Source organism: Lepidochelys kempii, chromosome 1 (genome assembly GCF_965140285.1).
Source record: "Lepidochelys kempii isolate rLepKem1 chromosome 1, rLepKem1.hap1, whole genome shotgun sequence".
NCBI classification, from domain to species: Eukaryota; Metazoa; Chordata; order Testudines; family Cheloniidae; genus Lepidochelys; species Lepidochelys kempii.
In genome coordinates this window covers 241,101,297-241,127,531 of record NC_136380.1, presented here as the reverse complement: position 1 = coordinate 241,127,531, position 26,235 = coordinate 241,101,297, and the positions used below count along the sequence as shown (strand labels likewise).

At 48.0% G+C, this 26,235-nt stretch overlaps 2 protein-coding genes across 4 annotated transcripts in view; one reads left to right on the top strand and one right to left on the bottom strand.

The window, feature by feature from the left end:
- Positions 1–26,235, bottom strand: part of BID (BH3 interacting domain death agonist) — a 536,402-nt gene that overhangs the window by 287,933 nt on the left and 222,234 nt on the right. The window lies entirely within an intron of this gene.
- The window catches only part of CECR2 (CECR2 histone acetyl-lysine reader), a 140,074-nt gene that overhangs the window by 81,536 nt on the left and 32,303 nt on the right, over positions 1–26,235 (top strand). For all 3 annotated transcript variants that reach the window (XM_073320013.2, XM_073320023.2, XM_078849801.1), the window contains 7 exons: positions 9,445–9,628; positions 10,741–10,880; positions 11,451–11,555; positions 12,241–12,290; positions 18,472–18,641; positions 19,157–19,234; positions 24,619–24,775. In XM_073320013.2, coding sequence (XP_073176114.2) covers positions 9,445–9,628; positions 10,741–10,880; positions 11,451–11,555; positions 12,241–12,290; positions 18,472–18,641; positions 19,157–19,234; positions 24,619–24,775 — 884 coding nt within the window. The remainder of the gene's footprint in view (positions 1–9,444; positions 9,629–10,740; positions 10,881–11,450; positions 11,556–12,240; positions 12,291–18,471; positions 18,642–19,156; positions 19,235–24,618; positions 24,776–26,235) is intronic.

Sequence of the window (26,235 nt, the reverse complement as noted above, 5' to 3'; positions counted from 1 at the left end):
AGTTTCTCTGATGCCATGTATTTGTATTATGGCTGCTGGGAGCAGCCTCTAAATGCAGAACTGGAACCTCTCCTAGGGGTTTGCAGCTGCGGTGACCTTGCTGCTTTCCTTTCTTTCTTCCTGCTCCCTTTTTGGGGGGGCGGTAGAACAACATGCCAGCCTCAGCTGTCATATCCAGGTTAAGTGGCTGTGTTTGCTTCTGTCAAGCTGGCACATGCTTCTGTGATGTGATCTCTTATTAGATTAGACAGCACCCATCAGCTCTCCAATCCCTCAGCTTCCCTGGAGATTTCCCTCTGCTCGAATGCTGTTCCTGTTCTGTCTCGCTGTGGGAGTCAGCATGCCAACTGCTCCCTTCCTTAGCTTTTAGTTATGGAAGATTCTTTGAGATGGAGTGGGAGTGATATGGGAGTATTTTGAGCCACACAAGCTAAACTCTGAATAAATGGTCTTAGTTTCTATAAACTAACTCCTTCTTGCCCTAAACTTGGATGGATCAAGAGTTCAGCTAAGAAGACACTGGATTCCCCAACACACTCAACTATATACATTAGAGATGGGGAATTACCTTGCTAAGCAAATCCCTCCCACCATCAGACTTCCTGCCCCCTGCTTCAAATCACTCTGGAGCAGGGGTTCCCAAACTGTGGTACGCATACCCTGAGGTTACGCGAGACATCCTGGGGGAACGTGGGAGAAATTGTGTAATAGTGGATTTTATTTATTAATTATTTTATTTATTGCATTTTCATAACCGGCTACTCAGATAAAGCTTTAAAACTCTGTGGGAATTTGTTACATAAAATACGGTAATTAATTTACTTCAAGATGAACCAAGGAGAACACAGATACACAGAGACGCTGATATACAGAGCCCTTACCTCCAATCACCGTACAGTGCAGTGGTACTATACAGCCCAACAACTGTCCAGTCTAACTGAGCTCAGAACTTAGTCAGGGCTGGGGATTTTTTCAGTTGTATATGTCACACTATAACTATATCTGTATGTTACAGTGAAATATGGACAGATGGCTAAAGACGGGTAGTGTTAAGAAGAACACACAAAATATCAGTGATGAGACGGGTAGGGGTATGTGGGCAGGTGGTAGATCTGGAAGGGGGTACTCAATAAAAAAAGTTTGGGAACCTCTGCTCTAGAGGAAATTCCTGACTCAACCTGAAAAGCCTATAGAGCTATAATGTCTTTTGTTTTCAGTCTGTTCATAGAGCTGCCAGTTTAAGAGGCTTGAAGTTTGTGTAAATGACATATTGGGGCTTTTGATGCAAATTCCAGGGCAGGGGATGTAGGGAGTCCTGATGTTGCCTTGACCTTTTCAGAAGACCCAGAGGCATTTTGCAGGGGTGTGGAAACCTCTGATCTCCCACACTTCAGGCTGTTGAATTCAGGAGACAGAATTGGACTCTTAGGCAGAGACTGACTCATTGTTTGTCACCACTTACTAATCCAGCTGAGTTCATATTAATGGTTTGCAACCAAGCAGTAACCCCCCACTCTCCCCATCAGAGGGGAAATGTCATTGGCTCAGTAAGAGTAGAAGGAAAGAGGTAAAGTGTGGGAGGAAGGCAGTGGCATTGTCCACCCTTGAACTCCTGGAGCCTCTTTCTTTTGTCCCCCCACCTCCAACCCTCCCACATAGTCATGTACATGAACCAAAGGAGTATTAGAGGTTTGACTATCCGGGTGCTGTCTCCATTTGGAAAGCTGGTCATGTGGATAGGAAAGGGTTCTTTGACATGACAGAGTCTCTTGGACAAGAGGCTGTTACGTTCCATGCCTTGAAATTGCAGAGAGATCACTTGAGCTTTGATTTCCCCCATTGCGCTTCTTTTCCTGCCCTTGCCCAGGAACCATTATTACTAGTGACTCTTCGTTTGTCCACAGCTCCTTGCAGAGTCCACTAATGTTCTCCAAGTATGAGCCAGAAGAGCTCACATCACACAAGAGTGGTGTGAGGCAAGGTGTTCCTCATCCCTGTTGCACTGGTTCTGCTATGCTCTGTCCCTGTATAACTCTGACACCTATCTGGCATGGCAGTGCTAGACCATCAGAATCACTCCTTTTTCCATGCCCTGCATACAGTCTAAGCCAGTGCTCTGAGGTTGCCTACCTTACACTGGCCTCTGATAACTCTCTTGCATCACAGAAATCTCTGAAGGAGGTGGAGAATATACTAGTTAAACTATTTTCCCTGAAGGGGTAATACCTTGCTCCCCCCCATTCTGCCTGACTTAGCTTTTCAGTAGCTTCAAAGACTTTAGCCTAGGGTATAGGCTGGTCCTTGGAACTTCCCTCCCCCTCTAAAGATAAGAATGCTAACTAGTACAGTAAAAAAAAGGCCTCCATTGTTACCCCACTTCCCAGCCCAAGGCCAGGCCTGCAGCTGTAACTCACATTGCTTCTGATAAGGTCAGCCTAACCTTTCTTTTTTTTGACAAGTCATGATAGACTGATTGATTTGTGAGGGAGAGAACCTTAGCTGGGCCCTTACATTTTTTTTCTTCTCCTGAAGTAGTCTTTGCTTCTCCTGACCCCCCCGCTAACGATATCTGACTGAGGTCATCTCAACAAACACCAGAAGTCCTCCCCACTTCCTTCTAGAGGACTTGCCTTTGTGAAAAAAAAAATAAAAAATTCCCTACTTATTCAGAACTAAGCTTTCCTGACCTCAGCTATTACTATTCCCCTCACTGTGGAGGGGAAAATATCTTGTATCCACCTGTCAATTAATGCTCTCACTTACACTGGAGTGACTCCCAAAACTAAGTTTGCCCCCTTTTGTCTGTTCAGAAACTACAAGCTGCCAGCTGATAAGGGAAAACAAATGTTCTTCGCTTCCAAAATGGACTTCATGGTGGTCGCCTGTCCTGTTGAGATATTTGGCTATTGAGCTAGAGGGAGACTTTCCAACAGCCTCTTCTGTATACTGAGAACCATCTGTTCAGGGAACGTATAGACTCCTGCTGATAAGGACCTTGCAGGAAAAAAAAGGAGAGCGGGGGTATTGTGCTGACTAGCCAAGTCTGTTTCAATTTTCACAGCTTTAACCAGACATCAATATAACTTTCATTATTTCCTCTTATTGGCCAAGCAGTAGAGGGAACTGCTAGTGTGACCATTCCTTTCACCCCGATGTTTCTTGAGGGGAAAGGTTGAGACTCCCGGTCTCATCGTTTCCATATTCCTACCATTTTGGAGAACTCTTGGGTAGGCGATAGAGGAGGATTACTTCTGGGCCCCCTTCTAGTCTTGAGGTTATGTCACAATTCTTAGTTCTGTCCCAAATAATGTTGTTTCCCTCTCGAGATTAAAACATGCCTGCCATTGTCCCAGCTCTTTCTGTGGCATTTAGTCATTCATTGTCACAAAGAAAATAGGCAAAATGGTGAAGCAGGATTTAATATACAAGAGGCTTAAAATACTGTAACGTGACGAATATTGTAGCAATGAGTCCAGCCAACTATTTGGCATCTGTGAACCCTCAGAATGCTTAACTACACGTGCTAGTGTTAGCTGAACATCAACAATAAAAAATTCTGCCTCTGGTGTGTTTTCAGTTCGTTATCACACATTTCCTTGTCATCTAATATTGACAATCAGAAGTTGGTCTGGGTTTTTCTGTAACACAACTGGCAGTGGGTAGCCCCATTAAGAAAGGATGATGTGGCAATAATTCTATACTTGGACCATTGTGAAGGGCCTGGGTTCCTCTTGATGGGATCGGAAGTGGAGATAGACTCTGGAACTGTGTTATTGAATCAGGATATTGGTAAACAAAAGCAAGTCTTCTGTCTTCCAGTCACGCTCCAATATCTTGGAGCCTGTTTCAGAAAAGGCACAGGCTGCCTCCCTCTTAGAAGAGGACAGTGAAAATAATAATAATTTTTTTTAAATGGTGTCATCCCAACAATGCTGCACTGACTGAGAAGTGATTTCAGCTCTCAGAATGAGGTCTTTCCCTGGACTGTTTTGTGGGCCAGATGTCTACAGCTCTATTATGTCCTCTCCCAAGCCCACCCTCCACAAGCACTGGACAAATCTTTCCATTTCCCCCAAGCCCTTCTGAAAGCCTCCCACCTTCTTGTGGTTGTCTCCTGTTCCAAAGGATCTCTTTTGGAACCTGGCTCTGCATACTGAGCACAGATAAGTGCCTGGAAGGATTCATAGATTCATAGATTCATAGATATTTAGGTCAGAAGGGACCATTATGATCATCTAGTCTGACCTCCTGCACAATGCAGGCCACAGAACTTCACCCACCACTCCTAAAAAAGACCTCACACCTATATCTGTGCTATTGAAGTCCTCAAATTGTAGTTTGAAGACCTCAAGGAGCAGAGAATCCTCCAGCAAGTGACCCATGCCCCATGCTACAGAGGAAGGCGAAAAACCTCCAGGGCCTTCCAATCTGCCCTGGAGGAGGAGGTTCACTCAGCATGCAGGATGGGTCAGGAGAAATGTTCTTTCTTTACACCACCAGGAAGAGGACTGTAGACGAGGGGGTGCTATGTGACTGTAGGGCCTTCTTCCGCTCCTCCCTGGTCTCACGCATCCGGGCAGAATTCCCCTGGGCGGCGTCCGCTGGCTCCTTGACGCCTTAGAGGAGCAGTGGGCGCTGTCCGGGGCTCTCTGCTTGGTGTCCCCGTCCGGGTCCCTTCGTTTAGCCCTGTGACCTCACTCCTGTCCCTGTTATATCTTTAGTTGTCCCCCAAACTTAATTGAGATCCCGGACCTTGTGGATCCTCCCCTTAGGCTGGGGGAGGTCCTTTAGTAGGCCCGCCCATCTCCAGGATCCCAACAGACTGAGAGAAAAATGCAGGTCAGTGCACTAAAATACAGAGCTGAGAAGGGTGCTTTGAATGCAGGGAAATCCATTGTTTGGACACATTGCTCAGTAGTAATAGCCTGCCTGTGGGAGGAGTCCCAGGCTTCTCTTAGAGATGGTCTAAGCTGCAGTGCTGTCCTCTTGGGAGTGGAGTATTTATTTCTCTTAAGTGTGTAAACCCTGATGCCCAGATGGAGAAGCCCTTCCATGGACTTGTTCCCATCCCCTCTGTGCCAAACTGCCCTGAAACTTTTGCAGCTTCTACTACAGATCATGAGCAACTCATGTATTACCCGTGTATTAAGTGTTCTCCAAATATAAAAGAAAGTGTGATAATACAAAGCGTATTAATGGCATGATGGTTTATAAAATAAAGGGGAGGGCAGGGGGAGGGAGATCACGTGTGTGTATATATAAATATGTGTTATGGTTCCTTACTTGTAAGTGTCTTTGTGGAGGTACATCTTTGGGAGAGTTTTCTAACAGTCCTTTGTTTTAGAGTTATATGAATGCTCTGACTTGGTGTGTCTAGGGTGAGATCTAGAGCTGTGGGTGTCAAAACTGTATTCTTTATGACTGGGGACTTGGTTCAAAAATTCCTTTCCAGTAGCCGCAATTTACCTTCTAGAGAGAGGTCAGGGTATTTAATCAAAACTATTTTTAGTCCCCAGTAGAAACAGAGGGGTTTGACCAATATTACACCTGTCTTCCCTGAAGCTGGCAATCAAATATACTCCTCCTTTCTTATGGAAAATCTCTTCTCATCATTCAGGATCCCCAGAAAGATTTTTTTTAAATACACTTTTCTGAGATCTATAGAATATCTCAATCCACCAATTAATCCCTTCAACTTTAAATACCTTTATTTTGCAATGGAAGGACATTTTTTTCAGTATGTAGCCTTGCCATATGGCTTAGCATTGTCTCCATCAGTTGAACTTTTGTGTAAGGCCATGTCTACACTACGGACCTTACAGTGGCACAGCTGTACCGCTGCAGCTGCACTGCTGTACCGCTGCAGCTGCACTGCTGTAAGGGCTGCTCTATGCCAGCGGGAGAGAGCTCTCCCACCGGCATAATTAAACCACCCTCAACGAGCGGCAGTAGCTATGTGGGCAGGAGAGCCTCTCCCACCGACATAGCGCGGTCTGCACCGGCACTTTTGTTGGTGAAACGTATGTCCGTCAGGGGTGTGTTTTTTTCAGACCCCTGACCGACAAAAGTTTTGCCGACAAAAATGCTAGTGTAGACAAAGCCTAAGTTATGGTGATTTTGATAACCGCAGAAGAAGGAATATGCAAATCTTCATATCTAGATGATCTGTTGCCCTTCTCCCAGTCCAAACAGACAGCTCACTGGGATTCGCAACAGGTAATAAATCCTATAGACTCAGGGGTTTCTGATCAGCTTCAGCAGGCGTTCCCTAACCTTTTCACAGAATGTAGGACTGTGAGAATGGTCAAGATCTAGGTATAGTGTAGAACTTCTCTATAATCTGGTGGTGATCCTTCAACTCCTGGACTCAGGCACTGTTAATGGGCAGCTCAACACGAGACCTAAGCAGGTCCGCTATCTGTAAGGGATTGCCAACAGGAGTCTTTGCACAGACAGGTCACAATCTTCCCAGCAGGTTTTTCCATCTCCAGCAGAGGGGGCCTGCTCCAGAACCCTTTCCAGAGGAGAACCATTAATAGAAATATTAGAGGTGAGAAAAATCACGGGTGTTTTTCTGACAGACTGTGAAATCCACATATGGACCCCTGCTTGTCTGGGAGAAATGGCCAGCCTGAGAGAGGAGGATAAATATAAATTGGCTGGATGGAGTTGAGGGTTATTGGGAATGCCGTGAGACATCTGGTTCCCATCTCCTGTTCTCATTCTGTCCTAATTCAAAGCGCCAAACACACAGCAGCAGTGTTTGCAAATTGAGAGTCTGCACTCCTGAGAACAGAGGCTGTGTGCAGCTGATATCGGGCTGATATTACGTCTAGTTTTAGCCACTTACGTACAAATAAAACTCAAACCATTTGGTTGAGTCAACAACCCCTGTCCCCAGAGAGAATGTGAATTAAATGACCAGGTCCTTCAAATCATCTTTTGGAAATGGGGAACTTCATGGATCCATTTTTTTTCTCTGAGCCTCAACAAAAATGGAGATCAAGGAAAATCAATGCATTCTCATTCCAGTGGTCCAATCATCTGATCTGTGCCTTTCCTTGTTTTCCAATTCTTGCTCAGATAGCCAGAAAAATCAGAACAGAGAAAGCCATACTGCTCCTGGTAGCTCCTTCTTGGACCCATGGGCCCTTGTTCTCAAGGAACCTGGAAATGTCGGTTTGGTTCCCCTGAGATTCTGCCCTCATTAGATGATCTTGTGACTCGAAGTTCAATCAGATTCTGACATCTTGAACTTGAGAGGGTAGAATTTGGATGCTGTTAGTTTGTGGCTTTATTCTTCAAACCTGGAAGGAAGTTGTCTGAGATTTTATATAGTTAGCATATTTCCAGGAAATGGGGTCCAGGCATGACATCTGTTCTAAAAGTTTGTCAAATATTGCCTCGCTTTCTTTTTTGATGACTTCATTAAAGATCTAAATGTTTAAGTGCTCTGTGTGATCAAATAGAAGTTTTAGGGGTGCTCAGTCTATAAAGAGAATCTGATATCCTGTCTGCAGGTTTTCCAAGGCAGTAACCAAACATTGCCCATTTTAAAGTTCCCAGTTGCAAGTTGGAAATTGAATTTGGCCCTTCAATGTGTCATGGAACAACAATGGCTGCTCTTATTTAAGATAGAAGGCTGTATGTTTTGATTGTTTTGTCTAGGAAAAAACAATTTCTGCACTTTTTACCCCACAAAGTGGGTACTTGAGCTGGTACAGGAATTCTTCCTTAAAATAATCCCTCCTTATTTCAGTGGAAATATTTCCTTCTATTCAAGGAGGTCACATTGCATTTACTTGATTGGGAGGTGAACTGTCCCTGTTAGCTGGGCAGAACAAAGACATTCAGAAAGGCATGTGCTAAAGCCTCCATATCCAATTCTATACAAGCATCTGTCATTGAATACTATAGGAGGTCAGGTAAAACTCCTTCAGGGAAATGGGGTCAGTCAACAAGGAATCATTTTCCACTTGAGGTGCAGAAAGAAACAGGGTCATATGGAGTAATCTGCAGAGTGGGGACATAGGCATTTCTCCACTCATTTATAAGATACTATCAGGTGGCCATTTTTTCCACAAATGATGTGGCATCAGGTCCTGCAGGTTGCCATTCTATCTTGACCCCTCTTTACTATCTTTTCTTTCTTTCTCCCTCTCTTAACATCTGACCTTCTTGCTAGTTCTCAGTAGTCTTCCCCCAGATGATGTTTTTCTCTCTGTTTGTTAAAGATTTAATGCTTTTTTCGGTTACAGTTTTGTATTTGTTTGGTTTGTGGCTATTCTGCAGTTGTGGCATAGTTCCCTGCATTGTCTAGGGAAGTCAGCTGGTGCCAAAAAGGATCCAGTTGAGGTGCCTCCATGAACGCATGTGGGAATGGCTATCCGGTAGTGTCCATTCAGACACATGAACTTCCTGTGTGTGAAAGAGAGGCATTTTTGCCGCTTCAGACCACAGATCTGGAATGCTGGCAAGTCACAGGAGTCAGGCAGCAGCACCACTCGTAACAAATAAAGTTTTAATAGTCGGTGCTTCATCTCACCCAGATTCTGTAGACTGAAACTTCCACACTCAGAACACGCTGCATCTAAAATTAGACACACATTCATTTATCTGAGCACAGTCAGCAATCTAAGGTGTGACAGGGCAGCACTTACACCAGAACTGTTACTATTTACAGCAACCCTTAGTGTAAGGTGAGGACAAGAAGTTTACATAAGATACGGTGGGCAAGGTGGGGAGCTAGTGGCAAAGGAGATTCAAAGAGTGGAGTAATGTGGTCCGACTGGCAGGCAAGGAAGATCATTCTAGTAGCTGCATTTTGGCCAGAGAGGACAGAGTAGTCTGAGCATGGAGAAGTGTTTTGCCTTTTAGGACAACAAAGGGTCTGACTTTCAAAATGATTTGGAAGAAGGCTCAGGAGTTGGTAATTACCTGCCTATGGCCAGGGAAAAGGGAGAGATGGTGAGCCTGGTAGATAATGATGGTGTCAGCTAAAATGGAGGAAGGCAGAAGAGGATCGGAATTGTCTGTGAATGCTCCATTGCATCTTCCTTTTATAAAAGTCCGAGTCTGCGCTGATGTGAACAGCTACCTAATGTGACGAAAAGGAGGGAGACTAACAAAGAGGCTTTAAATTATGCAAAATCCTGTATTGTCGCAGTTAGGAATACTACCAGCAGGTAGGAGAGGGTCAAGCCTAGCTGCACAGCTTTAACTAGCCCTGGCTGTCCTAGGACACAGCTCTTAAACGCATTCAGGAAAGTTTCCCAGTGTCAGTCGCTCCACTTCCTGCTACATATGAAGTTCAGTTAGGTTGTGCTGAGCCAGCAGGGCACAGCTTTCAGCCTTGCCTGGATCTTCTAATTCCATTTCCCACCCCCACTAAGTCCTGTCTTTTGCATATTAACCTACAATGGGGGGACTTGTTCTCTTGATTAGGTCGCAGACGTTTCACAGCTATCTTGAGGACATTATCAACTACCGCTGGGAGCTGGAGGAAGGGAAACCCAACCCCCTACGGGAATCCACTTTCCAGGAGCTGCCACTGCGCACCCGCGTGGAAATCCTGCACCGCCTCTGCGATTACCGGCTTGATGCAGATGATGTCTTTGACCTCCTCAAGGTGCTTTGGGCCACAGCTGTCAGATGGGGAAGATGGCAGCTACAGGGAGCTAGGCTGGGTTGTAAAACGGAAGTGGGGATGGAGGGAAATGTTTGCCTTCATGGAGGCTGTTTTTCCTTTTTCCTGCCACTGCTTGTATACATCAGCCAGCCTCCAACCCAGGGGACAGGCCGTTTAGGGGCTGATGCTCCTGTGGCATTTCTAGTCTGTCCGTTTGGGGAGCAAGAAGAGACTGGGGATTTGAACTATAGCTTGGAAGTATTTCTCTCTAAGGTCCCTTTTTTCTCTTTGTCTCCAGACCCAGCTTTGGGAATATTGGTGATGGGGTCTCCCCATTCTCTCTCTTTCTATTAACGTTAAAAGGGATTGGGTTGGTTTGGGGTTTTTTGAGCCAGCCTCTTGGTGAGGTACATAGGTTTCCCATAGTCTGTATATTTTACAGGTTTGGAGATGTAATTTTTTTAATCAAAAAGAAATATTTTAAAGTCATGTTCTTGGTGGTAGTGCAGTGAATTAATAGTCATGCTTTTTCCACCTCTGGAGACCTGGGTTATGTCAGGTTACAAAGGATCTAGGCAAGTGGTAGGGTCTCTCTGTCATTGATGCATTCACAGCACAAATGTCACTAAGTAAATTGGCCTGATTGGCTACATCTCTGAAGACCATGACTTGAATATCTCGAATAAGGTGCTTCCAGAGTATTGATAGATCTGTGGGAGCGAGGAGTGCAGTTCTGTCCTGCAGCAGTGCCCCCCCATTATTAAAGTATATTGGGAGAGCTCTATGTGCAAAGTTTCCACAGTGCCTCCCATGCCCTGCATGACTTTAGCCAGGGCTAATTAGACCTTCACTGTCATGAGCACCAAAAATGAAATATTAAAACTAAAGAGAACATGCAAATTAGAAATGTCAATCTAAATCTCTCCCTAGGTGGAGAGGGAATGTGTTCTTTTCTCTAGAGTAATTTCTTCCCAGAACTGCATCAGAACAGATGTGTTGTGGGGGGTGGAGCGGGGTGTTTGTGGAAGGATGTCAGCATGTTTTGAGTGACAGTGCGGCTGTTTTTCAACTTGTCACTGTCTCTCTCACTGCGTGCTCCCAACTGAATGCAGGGTTTGGATGCAGACAGCCTCCGTGTAGAACCACTGGGTGAGGATAGTAATGGCGCCCTCTATTGGTATTTCTATGGCACTCGTATGTACAAAGAAGAGCCAATGCAGGGGAAATCAAATGGAGAGCTGGCTTCAGACAGGTAACAACAGCTTTGAAGTTTTCCTAATTTCCACACAGCCTGGGTAAACAGGGAGAAGAGGGCAGGGCAAGTGGAGCGGAATGGACTATGCAGCAATAAATCTGAGTTGAATAAAATCTGTTTGACTGCCGCTGTTGCTGGGAGGGTGACGGTGGCCTGAATTTGTGCAGGACATGGGTAAAATTGACAAATGCACCAGCAACTAAATCCTGATGCAAGGCAACTAAAGCCACGCATAGCCTTCATGGCACTACAAAAATCTGCCAGTGGGGTAGGAAGATTCCTCTGCCACCACCACCACCTTCCAAGCAATCTGCCCCTTGGAGACAGCAGCAGTTACGAGTCACTGTCTGCTCCTGAATTAGTCACCCAGCTACTGGTACTCCTGTCCTTCTCCCCCTTCCCCCCCCCCCCCCCCCCCTTGGCTGCTGTAGTTAATCCCTCCCCTAGTTGGGCCCATAGCAGCTGTTCTGATTTTTTTTTTTCTTTCATGCTCTTCTCTCCCTCCTCCCCTGACAGCCACAGTTCCTTTCTTTGGGAGATATTTTCTAACCTTTCATTTTGTTAAAGGGGAAGTGGGGGCCAGACAAACACCCCAAATGTTCCTGGGAAAACAGGCAAGAGACGAGGGCGACCCCCAAAACGGAAAAAACTGCTGGAGGAGAATCTGTTGAGGTAAGGAAAAGGGTGTTCCTGGAATGGTTATGTGATATACTCTCATATAAGGAGGAAAGCTGGCTGGTCTTTCTTGGCATTGATAGTACCTTTTCGGGCCTCCCATTGGAGCTGGAGATCCCCTGCACCCCAATTTGTGTTTTTTTCCATTTGGGTGTCAAAAGGTAATTCTCCCTGCAACCATACCCCCTGAAGCCATGATCTCAAATCATCTTGCACAGACAGGCTTGGCTGGTACTTGGGTGAGGACTCTAAGAAAATCCAGGTGCTGCAGGAAGCAATGTGGGTAAAACACTGGATGCCGTTCTTCCCACTGAGTCTGTACTGACCCATTTGATCTGCATGTTGCTAGGGGGCACATTGCAGCTAGAGAAACTGTATTTAGATGCTATTTTAAAACAAAGTCCTGCCTACCTGAAGTCATTAAAGATTTCCTGGTTCTATCCATAAGAGTAGGGATGTTATCCTGGCCAAATTCCATTTTGGCCGTTTACATAATTTTCCTTGAAGTTTCATTCAAATAGGATATTTCTCACTTCCTGTACAAAATGTGTGTGGTGTTTGCTGTGCATTAAACAGCCGTTGCATTCTTCCCCAGAAGTGGCTGCATTTCAGCGGTTGGCGAAATGTCTTGTATATGTTTTTATGTCATTACCTGTGTGTATAATTACCTTCCTCTTTGTAGGGAGAAGGCTGAAGAGAACTTGCTCATGCATGAGACACAGATGAAAAATGGTAAAGACATTATGGGAGGAATTTGATCTGCTATTGCAGTTTTAAAATCATCCAAAGCTAAGAGAGACAAGATTCCTAGGGAAGGAGGAGGGTCTGTTTAGTGAGAGGCTCTCTAGAGGTGGTACCCTGTGTCTTTAGCCTGGTTGGTTCTGATTGTATTTGGCATGAGCAGTTAAAGAAATAGACTAACTTATTCCCAGGAGACTAGGCAGCTAAATGCTTCCTGTATAGCAAGGCACTATTTTGGGAATAGGAGTGACTAATGAATTCGGTTATTGTTTGGGAGGCCTGAGTTTGGAATAGGCTTGGTGGGGAACCCTCCACTACTCACGCACTAAAATCAGTAGAGAAGGACTATGTATGGACAGATGCTCTCCTGAGAAGAGGTGAGCACAGGCCATGTGGACACACATCTTGTTGTGGTAGATGCATTTTGCCCTCTCTGTTACAGGGAGAGAGTCACAAGGGTGGGTAGTAGTATTGTAGGAGAACAAAGTATTCTCCTTGCCTGTCTCCCATCTGGTGTCAGATGTATACACTGTCAGTACTGTGTAAACCAGGAATTAGGGAAATCCACGTTCCAGGTCCTTACTGGGGAGTCCTTGGCCCACAAGGAGTTAGTGAGGTGAGATGCCAACATATTGTGACAGTTTCTCCAAAGGGGCTGGGTGAGAGACTCATTTCTCAAACATGAGAATCCATTGGTCTGAATATTACTTATGGGTTAGACCTGCCCATTCTTCTTCGAGTGCTTGCTGATGTCCATCCATATTAGGTGTATGTGCTGGCCACATGCACTGGTGCCGGAAGATTTTCCCTCAGCAGTATCCATAGGGGACTGGCTCTGGCGCCCTCTGGAGTGGCGCCCGCATGGCGCAGTATAAGGGGCGCCTCTGGCTCCCCACCACCCTCAGTTCCTTCTTGCCACCAGTGACGGAGCTGGAACATTCGCTGCTTTAGCTAGCGTTGTTTTGTTCTCCGTTCCCGCGAACTTTGTAAAATCTGTAATATGGCTAGTAGTTGAGTCAATTCTTAATTGTAATTCTTGAAGTCTTCGTTAGTCCCGAACAGGACTCAGCCTGGCTTTAAGCCCTGCAATCGTTGCAAACGGCCTATGCCCGTCAGCGATCCACATAGTAGCTGCCTAAGGTGCTTGTGCGAAGGGCACATAAGCGACAAGTGTCTTTTTTGTAAGTCCTTCAAACCCAGGACGAATAAGGAGCGGGACAGTCGCCTGAAAGTGCTCGTGATGGAGTCAGCCCTCACTTGGGCACCGGAGCAACGGTCTGACTCGGCACCGAGCACCATGGAGTCGGTGCGCAGCACTCCGTCGGCGCCATCCACGAGCTGGCACCTGTCTCACCCTGCTGCTCTGGCCAAGAAGCCAAAGAAGACAGGGAGGGGAAGATCTCCTACTTTCCTCAAGGGAAAGGAGAGGGCTGGGGGTGAGCAAAGACCCACGCCGGGCAGCTCTGGCAGTACCCCAGTCTCTGGGTAAACCCACCTTGGGATCTCCACGTATGTCCCCGCCTCCCCAGCACCGTTCCCCATCACATGGGATGTCCCACCACCACTCGCCCACCCGAAGTCATCACGCCTCAGGGAGGCAGGCTCAGCGGAGCCCTTTTCAGTTCCTGGACCTTGGGCACTGACAATACCTCGCCGGTAGCTTGGCGTAGATCCACTGAGGCATGCGTCTCGTGTGTCGTCGTCGCCCCCCCACCCCCCCCTCCCGCTCCAGGAGCACCGAGACCGACCCCTTGCGTTGCAGAGACCTCGGTACAGATCCCGGGACCGATGGAGGGACCAAAGCCAACAGTCACCAGACCGCCATTGTCGGTCTCCGAGACAGGGATCTCTGCATTCGGGATGTCCCTCCCGGCAACTGGCTTGTGATAGCTCCCGGTCCTGATTGACATCCCAGTACTGGTCGGGTAGCAGAAGGTGAAGATTGCCAAGTTTCCCATGCCGATACGCCGAACACAGTCAGTCCCCAAGGCCCCGACCAAGATGTTCGTCTCGCTCGGACAAGTCTGCCTCCAAGCACAGTGACTGGCACCGGTCAGATAAGAGCTGCCACTCCACCCGATGCTGGTCGCAGGGTAGCGACCGCTCCAGCTCCAGCACTGAGCAAGGCTCCCTAACAGTGGGGCAGCTTCCGGTGCCTGCATTGCCTCCTACATCATCAGCACTGAACCATGGAACCTCTGGGGGTTCACCCAACCTTCACAGGCTGCCTGGCGGTGTCGGGAGCCTCGGACAGGCCAGCGGCCTCAACATCCCAACCCTCTCCAGTCCACAAGACTTTGCGGGGAAGGACCCCACAGGTCCAGAAGAACCCAGAAGAGCAGCCTGCTGGACAACCAGTGGACATCGAGGCTCCTGCGGTATTCTGGGCAATCCTCGAGGAGGGCACGACAGCGGCTAGAGCAGCCCTCCAAGCAGCTTCAGATGCAGCAGATTCTGCAACCCGCACCATGGCGTCCCCCGTCTCCATGCGGCGAGCTTCCTTGCTGCTCCTCTCGGGCTTGTCCACCGAGGCTCAGCAGTCGATGCAGGACCTTCCCTTGGGTGGCCAGGCCCTATTTGCAGAACAGACTGATACCAAGCTGCACGGTTTAAAGGACTCCCGTACCACCCTGAAAACACTAGGGCTGTACGTCCCAGGCCCGGCACGTAAGCAGTTCAAACCACAACAGCCTCAGGGACAAGGGAGCCAGCCTCAGCAGGACCTGCCTCACAAGAAGGCCAAGGGCTACAAGCGCCACCCTCGCCACCCTCCTCCACCTCCTGCTCAGTCAGGCTTCACCCAGAATAAGCAAGGGGCCAAGCTACCAGACTGTTCCCTGGATCCACCTTCCCTGTTTTTTCCCCACTGCCTTGCCTTTTTCCTCCCCGCATGGACCACTATAATCTTGGACTGCTGGGTCCTGAACACAGTGGCACAGGGCTACACCCTCTTGTTTCTTTCTACCTCACTTCCCAATCCCTCTTCAGGGACTGTTCTCATGAGAGTCTACTCGTGCAGGAGGTTCAAGGGTTGCTGCATCTGGGGGCAGTAGAGGAAGTTCCTCTAGAGTACAGGAACAGGGGGGCTTATTCCCGATACTTTTTAATCCCAAAGGCCAAGGGCAGTCTGCGACCCATTCTGGACCTGTGAGACCTCAACAAATACCTAAAGAAGCTGAAGTTCCCCATGGTCTCCCTGGCCTCTATCATCCCCTCCCTGGATCCAGGAGACTGGTATGCTGCCCTCAACATAAAGTATGCATACTTCCACATAGCTATCTTCCAAGAACACAAACGTTTTCTCTGATTCACGGTGGGACCCAGCCATTGCCAATTTAAGGTCCTCCAGTTTGGCCTGGTGACAGCACCGAGGGTGTTTACCAAGTGGATGTCAGTGGTGGCGGCTTACCTCAGGTGCCGGGGTATCCAGATCTACCCATACCTCGATGACCGGCTGGTCAAGGGTAGCTCCAGATCTCAGGTCCAAAAGGATGTTGCAGTGCTACAAGCCATGTGCCACTCCCTGGGCCTACTAGTGAATGGCAGAAAATCTATGTTAGTTCCAATGCAAAGGATAGAATTAATCGGAGCAGTGCTCGACTCGACCTGCACCAGAGCGTTCCTGCCGCGAGAAAGGTTTCAGACATTAGCAGACCTTGTCGCAGAGGTGTCTGCGTTCCCCGTGACTACAGCCAGCATCTGTCTGCATCTGCTGGGCCACATGGCAGCTTGAACATATGATGTATCCATGCCAGGCTCCGGATGCGGCCCCTGCAACAATGGCTGACGACGGTCTATTCCCAATCCAGGGATCACCTGGACAAAATCGTTACCATCCCCCCGGCAATACTCACCTCGCTGCGATGGTGGACTGATCGTGAGATGGTCCTAGAGGAAGTTCCGTTCAACAACCCCCCTACTCTATCGAGTTGGTGTTGGAAGCCTCAGACCTCGGCTGCAGTGCGCACCTCAGGGTTCTCCAGACCCAGGGTATGTGGTCCCCGGAGGAGATGGTGCTACACATAAACGTCAAAGAACTCAGAGCAGTCCGGTTAGTATGCAGCGTCTTCCTACCTCACCTGTCGGGCAAGGTGGTGAGAGTCCTGATGGACAGCACAGCCTTGATGTTCTACATCAACAGGCAAGGGGGAGCGTGCTCATCGGCTGTCTGCCAAGAGGCACTCTGTCTATGGGACTTGTGCATCGACTGCGAGATCCACCTGGAAGCTTGTCACCTCCCTGGTGTCAAGAACACGCTAGCAGATCACCTCAACGGGGCCTTTTCCTCTCACCACAAGTGGTTGCACCACCTGGAGGTGGAGAACTCCCCAGGTGGACCTGTTCGCTACCAGGCAAAACAGAAAATGGCATCAGTTTTGTTCTTGGCGAGGTCTGGACAAGGACTCCCTCTCCGATGCCTTCTTCCTGCCGTGGTTGGGGAGCCTGATGTACGCATTCCCTCTGATCCCACTCATCGCCAAGGTCCTGGCAAAGATCAAGCGAGACAGGGCGCAGGTTATCACGATTGCCTCGGTGTGGCCTCACCAGCACTGGTTCGGCATGCTCATGAACCTGACAGACTGGACCTGCTGTCCCGATCAGCTCTTACATTGCAACCTTGCATCCCTCCACCTCTCTGCATGGGTGCTGCGTGGCTGAACCCGGAGGAGCGGACCTGATCGGAGGAGGTCCTCCTGGGAAGTAGGAAGCCCTCAACCAGACTGACTTACCTGGCCAAGTGGACAAGATTTTCCCGCTGGGCGTTCGAAGGAGGCGTCTCTCCCTTGTGTTCCTCCATACAGGTTTTCCTAGACTACCTATTCCATTTGAGGAACCAGGGCCTGGCACGCTCTTCTATTAGAGTGCATCTTGCAGCCATCTCCACTTTTCACCCACCGATCCAAGGACAGACGGTGTTTTCCCTTGACATGACGGTCGGATTCTTGAGAGGGCTCGAGAGACTCTTTCCGCAGGTATGGGCTCCTGTCCCGCAGTGGGATCTTAACTTGGTCCTCTCTAGGCTCACCAGCCCACCCTTTGAACTGTGGGGTTCCTGCTCCTACTACCTCCAGGGGTACTGCTTTGGAGTCCCCTAATATGGAATGGACATGAGCAAGCACTTGAGAAAAAGAGTTACCTTTTCCAAATCTGGTGTTCTTCGAGGTGAGTTTGTCATGTCCATTCCACAACCCCCCTCCTTCCCCACTGTCGGAGTTTCTGGCAAAAAGGAACTGGGGGGGGGACGACCGGTGGCGCCCCTTATACCGCCATTTGGGTGCCACTCCAGAGGGCGCCAGAGCCGTCCCCTATGGATACTGCTGAGGGAAAAACTTCCAGCACCGCTGCATGTGGTGAGCACACACACCTAATGTGGAATGGACGTGAGCAACACATCTCGAAGAACACCAGTTACAGAAAAGGTAACTGTTGTTTCCACCACGATGGAGGCAACTCTGGCTTTGTCTTTTCTCTACCCCTTCCTCAGAGTTCAACTTCTCCCTGGACTGCTGCAGCTCCACACTTGGAATTTCAAGACAGAACTTCCAAAGCTGAAACTACGTAAATAGAAATGTGGTAGGTTTATAGGATGGATGTTTTCTGCTAGCTTAGATAGTTTCAGCTTTAGAAGTTATCTCCTGGGTCAGAGCGCCGTGCTGCAGCAGTCCAGCAGAGGGAGTCTGAGCAACTGTAACCCATGAGTAGTGCCAGACCCAGTTGATGCCTTCCATTATAAAAAATAAATTACAGCTAAGGAAACTAACTCTTCCTTTCCCCACTTGTCTTTTCCTCCTGTGGGCTGCTGGATAGTCAGGGTTGTGTTTTTAGAGTGGATTAGGTTAATAATGGCATTTCACCCAAAATATTCCAGGTGCTGCCACTGTTTTATTTCCCACCTCGGCGTACAGTGCCCTGGAGTGTGTATTACTGGCTCTAGGGGCCATGACAATGCTCTTGATAGAGCTTGGAATGAAGCCATAGCTAGGCAGGTCTTCCTGTAACCTACATGAACGATTCTTCTTGCTTCTTCCTAGACCACAACCCATGTTACGTAGGGGTGTGTACACAGCCAACGTCTTTCTTTCTTCCAAAGTTCTGGAGGGGAGGGCGTAGGTCGGAGGAAAGCCGCCAACAATAATCATTGTAGAGATAATATCCCTTTATGTTCTTGAAGGGTCCCAGGGACCAGGCCGTGGGACATGGTGGCTGCTGTGTCAGACAGAAGAGGAGTGGAGACAAGTCACAGAGAGCTTCAGAGAGAGAACCTCCCTAAGAGAACGGCAGCTCTACAAGCTCCTGAGTGAAGACTTCCTGCCTGAGATTTGCAACATGATCGCCCAGAAGGTGTGTGTGAGCACATAAGGCTGGGGAGGTGTCAGCCTGCTTATCTCTGTATGGTGACTGCTCTTGAATGCAGGGACGCTGGATGGCTGGAAGAGGGCTAAATCCAGCCAGCCATCAAACACCTGTGGGAATAGGGAATGGGAAGGATGTCTTATCTGCTGCAGCAGAAACACTTAGAGCAGTACAGGATCCCTAAATATTTTCTAGGTACCATGTAAACAGGGACTACTAGGCTTTGTTTGCAAGGAGTGGGATTTTTGGTGATGGAGTGGTGGATAGCTAGACTCTGAAGAGTGCTACTCATCAGATAACTATTTTAAGATGGGACAAATCTGGAGTATGATCTTCCTGAGAACATGCCTCTTAAATCAACTCCATAGCCAGTATGACGCTACCCTTGTAAAGCTAATAGTAGCTTCCTGGTCACTCCTAATACAAAAATTCCCCAACCAACATCAGTGGTGTGCCCCAATCCACATCTTCTCCTTCTCTCCCTTCTTCCACCCCCATTTCAGGAGAAGCGTCTGCAGCGAACGGAGTTTTCGCCCAGGTGGATGTCTGACCGTCAATCCATTAAGCCAATCCAGCAGGAGGTGAGAAGGTTTGAAAATGGTTGCAAGCAAATACCTCAAGGGAAAAATAACCCAAATCATGGATATTCAGTGGAAAGGAAAACTTTAAAAGCATTAATGCCGAAAGAGAGCTTGATAGCAGCCATCAAATTAAAGATGAATATGCAATGGCACCAAAAGAAGCCAATGCAATTATGGGCTGCATGCACAGAAGCATCATATCATGAATCAGGGGAGTAACAGCCTTTCTTTCTAACTCAGAGGCAGCTGCACCCACAGGAATCTGTTTACTTTGAGGAACTTCACTACTATAGAAATACTGGCAAATTGGAGGCTATTCAGAGACAATCTAAGTAGGACCTGGGGCTAGAAGGATTGATTTACAAAGGGAAATTATAGGAGTGAAGAACGTATAGCTTAATAAAGGTAAACATGAGGCTCCATATACTTGTCAGGGAGTAAAGACTAAAGGTGGAGATGAATTCCTTGGTTTAGTACACAAGGTGTAATGAGGAGAAATAGGATGGAACAGGGAGAGAAAATGTAGGTTGATTGTCCTAGGAAAGCTTAGACTCAGATCTATTAGGTCACGGAATAATCTCCTAGCGGAGGTGGCAAAAGAACCATTACTTGTATGTTTTAAATTAAACTGGACAAAACATTGGAAAACATCCTGCAAGGAACATCCCACATGAGCCAGGGGGCAGGACTGGATAGATGATTTTTGTCTGTTCTATTTCTAATACCTGTAATATGAGGGAAGAGCAGAAAGGATGTCACATGATTCCACTTGTTAAAATAAACAAATTAGAGTAGTTGAATAAATGTAGGGATGAGCCATTCCTTGTGTTATAGATAGGAGCCCATGGAGAGGGGGATGATGTACTAACCACTGTCAGTTAGACCAGGGATATTCTCCTGTTAGGGTTGCCAACTTTCTAATTGCACAAAACCGAATGCCCTTGCCCCGCCTCCTTCCCCAAAGTCCCGCCCCCGCTCATTCCATCCCTCCTCCCTCTGTCACTCGCTCTCCCCCGCCCTCACTTACTCATTTTCATCTGTCTGGGGCAGGGGGTTGGGGTGGGTGCAGGAGGGTGTGAGGGCTCTGGCTAGGGGTGTGGGCTCCGGGGTGGGGCCAGAAATGAGGGGTTCAAGATGTTGGGGGGGCTGGGGCATGAGGTTGGGGTGCGGGAATGGGTGAGGGCTCTGGCTGGGGGTACAGACTCTGGGGTGGGCCAGGGATGAGGGGTTTGGTGTGCAGGAGGGGGCTCCGGGCTGGGGGGTGGGTCGAGGGGTTCAGAGTGTGGGAGGGGGTTCCGGGCTGAGACAGGGGATTGGGGTGCAGGAGGGAGTACAGTCTCTGGGAGGGCGTGTAGACTCTGGCCAGGCAGCACTTACCTCAGGTGGCTCCCGGAAGCAGCCTCGTGTCCCTCGGCCCCCAGGTGGAGGCACAGGCAGGCGGTTCTGTGTGGTGACTCCACCCGCGGGTGCCGCCCCTGCATCTCCCATTGGCTGCGGTTCCTGGCCAATGGAGATGCAGAACCAGCTCTTGGGGCGGGGGCTGCGCACGGAGCCCCCATAGTAGCACCTCTGCCTAGGGGCCGCAGGGACGTGCCGGCCACTTCTGGGGCGCCATGCAGAGCAGGTTGGGAGCCTGCTAGCCCCACTGCGCCACCAACTGGACTTTTAACAGCCTGATCAGTGGTTCTGACCAGAGCTGCTGGGGTGCCTTTTCGACCGGGTTTTCTGGCCAAAACCGGACACCTGGCAACCCTATCTCCTGTGCTACAAAAAACGTTACCATCCAGGAAGTGAGATGACACATTCATACGCAGGCAGCAAAAATCCAAATGTGGGGACAGGAAAACACATGGAGTCTGAATGGCTGCTAATCAGTAACACAGGTGCTTCAGGTCCAGGGGTGCAGAGGGCTGTTAATTGCTGCCTGTGAGTCAGCATATTGGTTCCAGTGAGCTCAGGGCTATCCCTGCACTGCTTCTTACTGTGCTTTGGAGTTGGGGGTGCCAGCAGTTACTGTGATAGGGGGTCTCAGGACATTCATATTTGCAGGGAGCGGGAGTCTGTTAGCTGCCCAGCACGACATTGCAGTCACATGTGCCACGTGGAAGCCAGGAAAAGTGCCAGAATATCTGGTGACTGGTTTGCTAAAGGTTGGGTAGGGGCTGCATTGGTAAGATTCAGGCACAAAATGTCACTCCTGCTCAGTGTGGTATTGTGTACGTGACCCCTTCCTTCTAGCCCCGAGCTCTGGATGCTTCTTAAATCTGAGCTGTAACTGCTCCATAGGCTTCTGATCCTTCCGGGGATTTCTCAACAGGTGGTTCAGATTAACTCCTCATTAAAAACCTTCTGAGCAGCACCCTCATTAAGGAGAAACTGCGGAAATCCTGGCAGAGACTATTCAGGGGACGAGGGGAAGGGGCACGAGCTATTCTCGGGCTGGGGGAGGCCAAGGGGACCAGTACTCCATCTCCTTATGTTGATTGAGTATCCTGAGATGGCCCATTTCAGAAGCCAACGTGAAAGGCAGAACCTAGGGATGGTGATGCTATGTCTCGCAGTGCCCTCTATAGGAGGGAAGGAGGTGGTTACATTAAAATCACAGAAATCGGGTTTGTTTTATGCAAGTAAGGAAAAGCTGGATTAAAAAAAAATCCTTGCCAACTATTCGTTCGGAAAGTTTTACTTATGTTCCGTGCTGGCATTTCTCATTCCAACAGGTATGCAAAGAGACACTCCCATCACACAACCTGACTGCCTGCTTGGGTGTCTGTGGCCTGATTTCCAAGATGAGCACCCATAACTCTGGCTGACTTCATTGGAAGTTGCACGTGCTCAGCCCCTCTGAAAGTTAGGCCACTATCCATCTAGAACATCTTACAGCACCCATCCTATAACTGCTGTAATAAGACTTCTTGAGCAGGCCCAGTCGGACTGCCAGAGCCACTGGGAACAAATGTTTTTTTGGGGTGGCTGTATGTTGGAATCGCAGTGCTCATAGTGTTGGGTTGGTGATTTTCCTGTTTTCCTCTTAACTCACACCAGAACGGCACCAGATCTACTGTGTGGGGCACCTTTGGTTTGTTTAAAACTCTTGTCTACTCTATAAATACTGTCTTCTGTCCAAAGGGTGGTATAAGCCCTGTGGCTGCTGCCTCCACATTGTAGGTAGATCCCCTGTGTCTATGGCCGAATGTCATAGGAAAGCTTAGTGCACTTGGACTAGCTCTGAAAACAGTCTTTTGAGGACTGCAGGCTAGATGTTTTGCCAACGCTTCCCTAGAACACATTTATATGCACGACCATAACCGTTGTGCATATAAATTTGGAGACTGAGAGAAGGGAGGATCATATTAATAGCTTAGCATCTGCAGAAATTGTGTCTGGTGAGGCACACAGATTTGTTTGGATCCACTGCCATGCGAATAAAAAAACTGGCTGACACATCATAAATAAAATCTGCTATGGACTTGCCACCGGTGGTTGGTCACCCTTTGTCTTATTGTCTTTGTACATGTTAGCATGCTAATGACATTAGCACATGCTAAACAGGGGGGTGGTTTGAACCCCATTGAGGGTAGAGACATGCAAGGAGACTCAGAATCTAAAAATATGGGGCCCAGTTGTGTGCACGCTTACGCATGTGAGGAACTTGACTCTCACGAGTCGCCCTATTGATGTCAATGGGAATACTCAAACCTCTACATTTATATATGCTCCTGTTTATAGGATTGGGCCTCTGGTTAGGTTACAAAGCCAATGAGACCTCCAGGTGATAGAGGAAATTAAATTAGAGAGGCGTTTGCGTTTTGATATGGCAGTGCAACTCTGGACTCGTGGAACAAGGCATCATCTCATGGAACAAGGAGCTCTCTTTGCTGCTCTGTTGTGACTGCACTTGAAGTATTGGGTTCAGTTCTGGGCATCCTAAGAGTAGGAGGATGTAGAGGGGATTCTGAAAAAAGCAGCTACAGTGACTGAGGGCTGGAAGGGTTGACTTATAAGGAAACAGATTTAATTTTCGATTGAATAGCAAGAGATATCCGCTAATAGTGGAATGCATAAACCCATGGAATAGTTTCCCTTGGAAAGTGACAGGAGTCCTGTTGCTTGTGATATTACAACTGGGCAAAGATCTTTCACTGTAGGAAGAGTCCTGTAGTGGCTGGGGAAATGGACTAGATGTAAAGGGTCTTTACCATCTCTAATTCCTGTGATTCTGTGCTAATTCCCCTAAGATGCAGGCAGAGAGTCTGGCAGGATTAATTGGGTTCTGTAGCCCTTTGGGGATTTTGAATCTTAATAACTGAGACCACTCCATGGCAAGGCCCAAAGGGTTCACTGCATTCTGGTCAGAACAGAACAGGTGTTTCTGTTTTTTCTTTGGTGTGCACTTTAATGTGGGATCCGCTGGTAATGCTGTAAAGCACACCAGGGCCCCAGCTGAACACATCTCTGTAACTGTGGTATGAGTCTACTGGAGGGCGAAATGAGGTGAAGAATAATTCCCCCTCAAGTACTGTTGTTGCTGGAGGCAGCGGGTAGGGAATAGCAAGGAGCATTGCTGCAGGACATCACTAAATAGCATTTCAGGAAAGAGAAAAAAATAAGGAGGCACTTACAATATGTCTGGATTCACTGTACAACCTTTCAAGCCATTTATCAAAGTACCCACAGGTCCTATTTTCAGGCAGGTGAAACAGTAAAGCAATAGTGATTGAGGTGCCGGGCTTTTTCTGGGGATTAATGGTGGGCAAGAAAAAGTTGATGGCCTGAGAGGCAGCTGAGGGACCCCAGCTGATCATTAATCTTCAGGAAATGCCTTCTGCCTAAGTGACTGTTGCTGTTTATATCCTGAGAATGGAGGTAGAGAGCCTATGGGCATATGGGTTATTTCCAAGTGTGATAGTTTCCCTTGGTATGTTCAGGGCATCTGTGCTTTGTAGAACTGTCAGTGGGAATGTTGATGGATGATCCAAGCATTCGGCTTATAATGAAATCAAGCAAATAAAGTTTTTCCCATGGTGCCTTTTCCCCAGTGCCTATGTGTGCATGGCACTTCACAGACTAATAAGAGGATGTGGTATCTCCTCCATGGAATTTACAGTGTAACAGGATCATACACACTAATTACAACATGCCAGGGATCGAAGGAGAAGGAACTGGGACAGGATAAGAACTGTACACAATGGGAGGAGAATACAGCTCATAGAGTGTAACCTCTTTGGCAGAGAGTTTGTATGTATTTTTGTTTACATAACTTATTGTAGTTACATTTTTAAGTCTCCTTCAAAGTAAATCTGCAGCTGATCAGATCCGTATAAACCAGTGCCGCCTTAAGCTTTATGCCCATTACAATTTCATACATGGCCCTTTTGTCCCAGGCAACTCCAAGTGTGCTCAGCAGGATGGAGAAGCAAAGGCGCAGGGAGGAAGAGGAGGAGCGCCAAATCCTTCTAGCAGTGCAGAAGAAGGAGCAGGAACAGCTGCTAAAGGAGGAGAGGAAGAGGGAGATGGAGGAGAAGGTCAAAGCAGTGGAAGGTACCTGTGTGAAGTGGAGGTGGGGACGTTGAAAGGGCCCCTGATTGAGTTATTAAACTGAATTGAGATATATCCTTTGTGCTCCTTCCATGCCATAGACTCCTTCATATATGTCCAAGATGGAATCAGTGTTTGTGTTGCCTCAGAAATGGGTTTGTTATTCTCTGGCCTCTTCTTGCTTGGCCACCTGTATTCCCTTTTCCTTCTCCCTCCTTGTCCTCTTGTATCCCCTCCAGCTCTGTCTTCCTCCTACCACCCTGGCTTCATCACCTTCCATAACTCTGTCCTTTCCTCCTCCCTACTGTTTATGCTTCTCTTGCAGTTTCCTGCCCCTCTTCTGCCTCCCTGCTGGGTGCTGCGGAGCTCCCCACACAGACACCCTGCCCAACTGAGTTTTCATTGCCTCTGAGCAGCACTCGTTCCATTCTGCCTGAAGCAAGTGGCCAGAAACGCTGCAAGGTGGAATAGCCTTGCGAGGGGGAAGGGTGGGTGCCACAAGAGCAGCATTTCCACACTGGTGTGGGCCATTAAATAGCACTCTCATAATTCCGGGTCCAGACTGGACCAAGGGTTAAAACCTAGGTTGTGCAGGGGACAACTTTAGAAGCTTTTCCAAGTGCTAGTTCATGCTGTCCACACGCTGTTACCTAACAGATAATTGTCTGGGGTTTAAGCAGTCAGAGGATGTGAACACCTATCATCAGACAGGCGTGCATTGGCACTAGAATGTCACAGGAATAAGATGGGGTCTGACTGCCCTTCTGCCTTTCGGCTGAGTTACCGGGATTAATTTATTTCCTGTGGTTCGAGTATATTTGCAGTTTATCCAACTACTCAATCTCCCAGCTGAACAGAAATGACTCTTGTTTTCTTCCCGCCCCTCTTCCCTCTGCAGTAATTCTGAGCTAAAGGAGCAGCAGCAAGTGTGAGCTTGAGAAGTCAGAGGTGGTACAGATGTGGGGAGGACAGATTTTTTTCTGGGCTTAATGCAGCATTGTCAGGTTTCATTTCACTCTTGCTTTGGGCTGCTGCAACCAGGTGCAGGGCAAGTCAGTCATTTCATCTGGGGTCAGAAGTGCCAGATCTGTGGTTATCACAACAAATGACTGAGTTGCTGCAGTGCTAGGAAGACCCAGCATGTCCCCAGAAAACTGCTCTGGATGTAAATGTCTGGTGTAGTAAAAGCACTTGTGAATTGTTTAAGATGATACAGAATTAGTATAACAAAAAGAAAAACTAAGTACACAAAACCAGTGAACTTTGCAATACAGAATAGTTTGCTAACCAGATGTTTGGTAGCAGGCCAGATATCCTGTAACAGAGTAGCTTTTTCTACCTGCTACCCCTTTAGCCTTTTAAAACCGAATTACACAGGTGGCCTTTATACTTCTCTGATTGTCAGTCACAGCTAATCTAGTCAAAATCTAGTGCATTAACCACAAAACCATTCAATTCCAGAT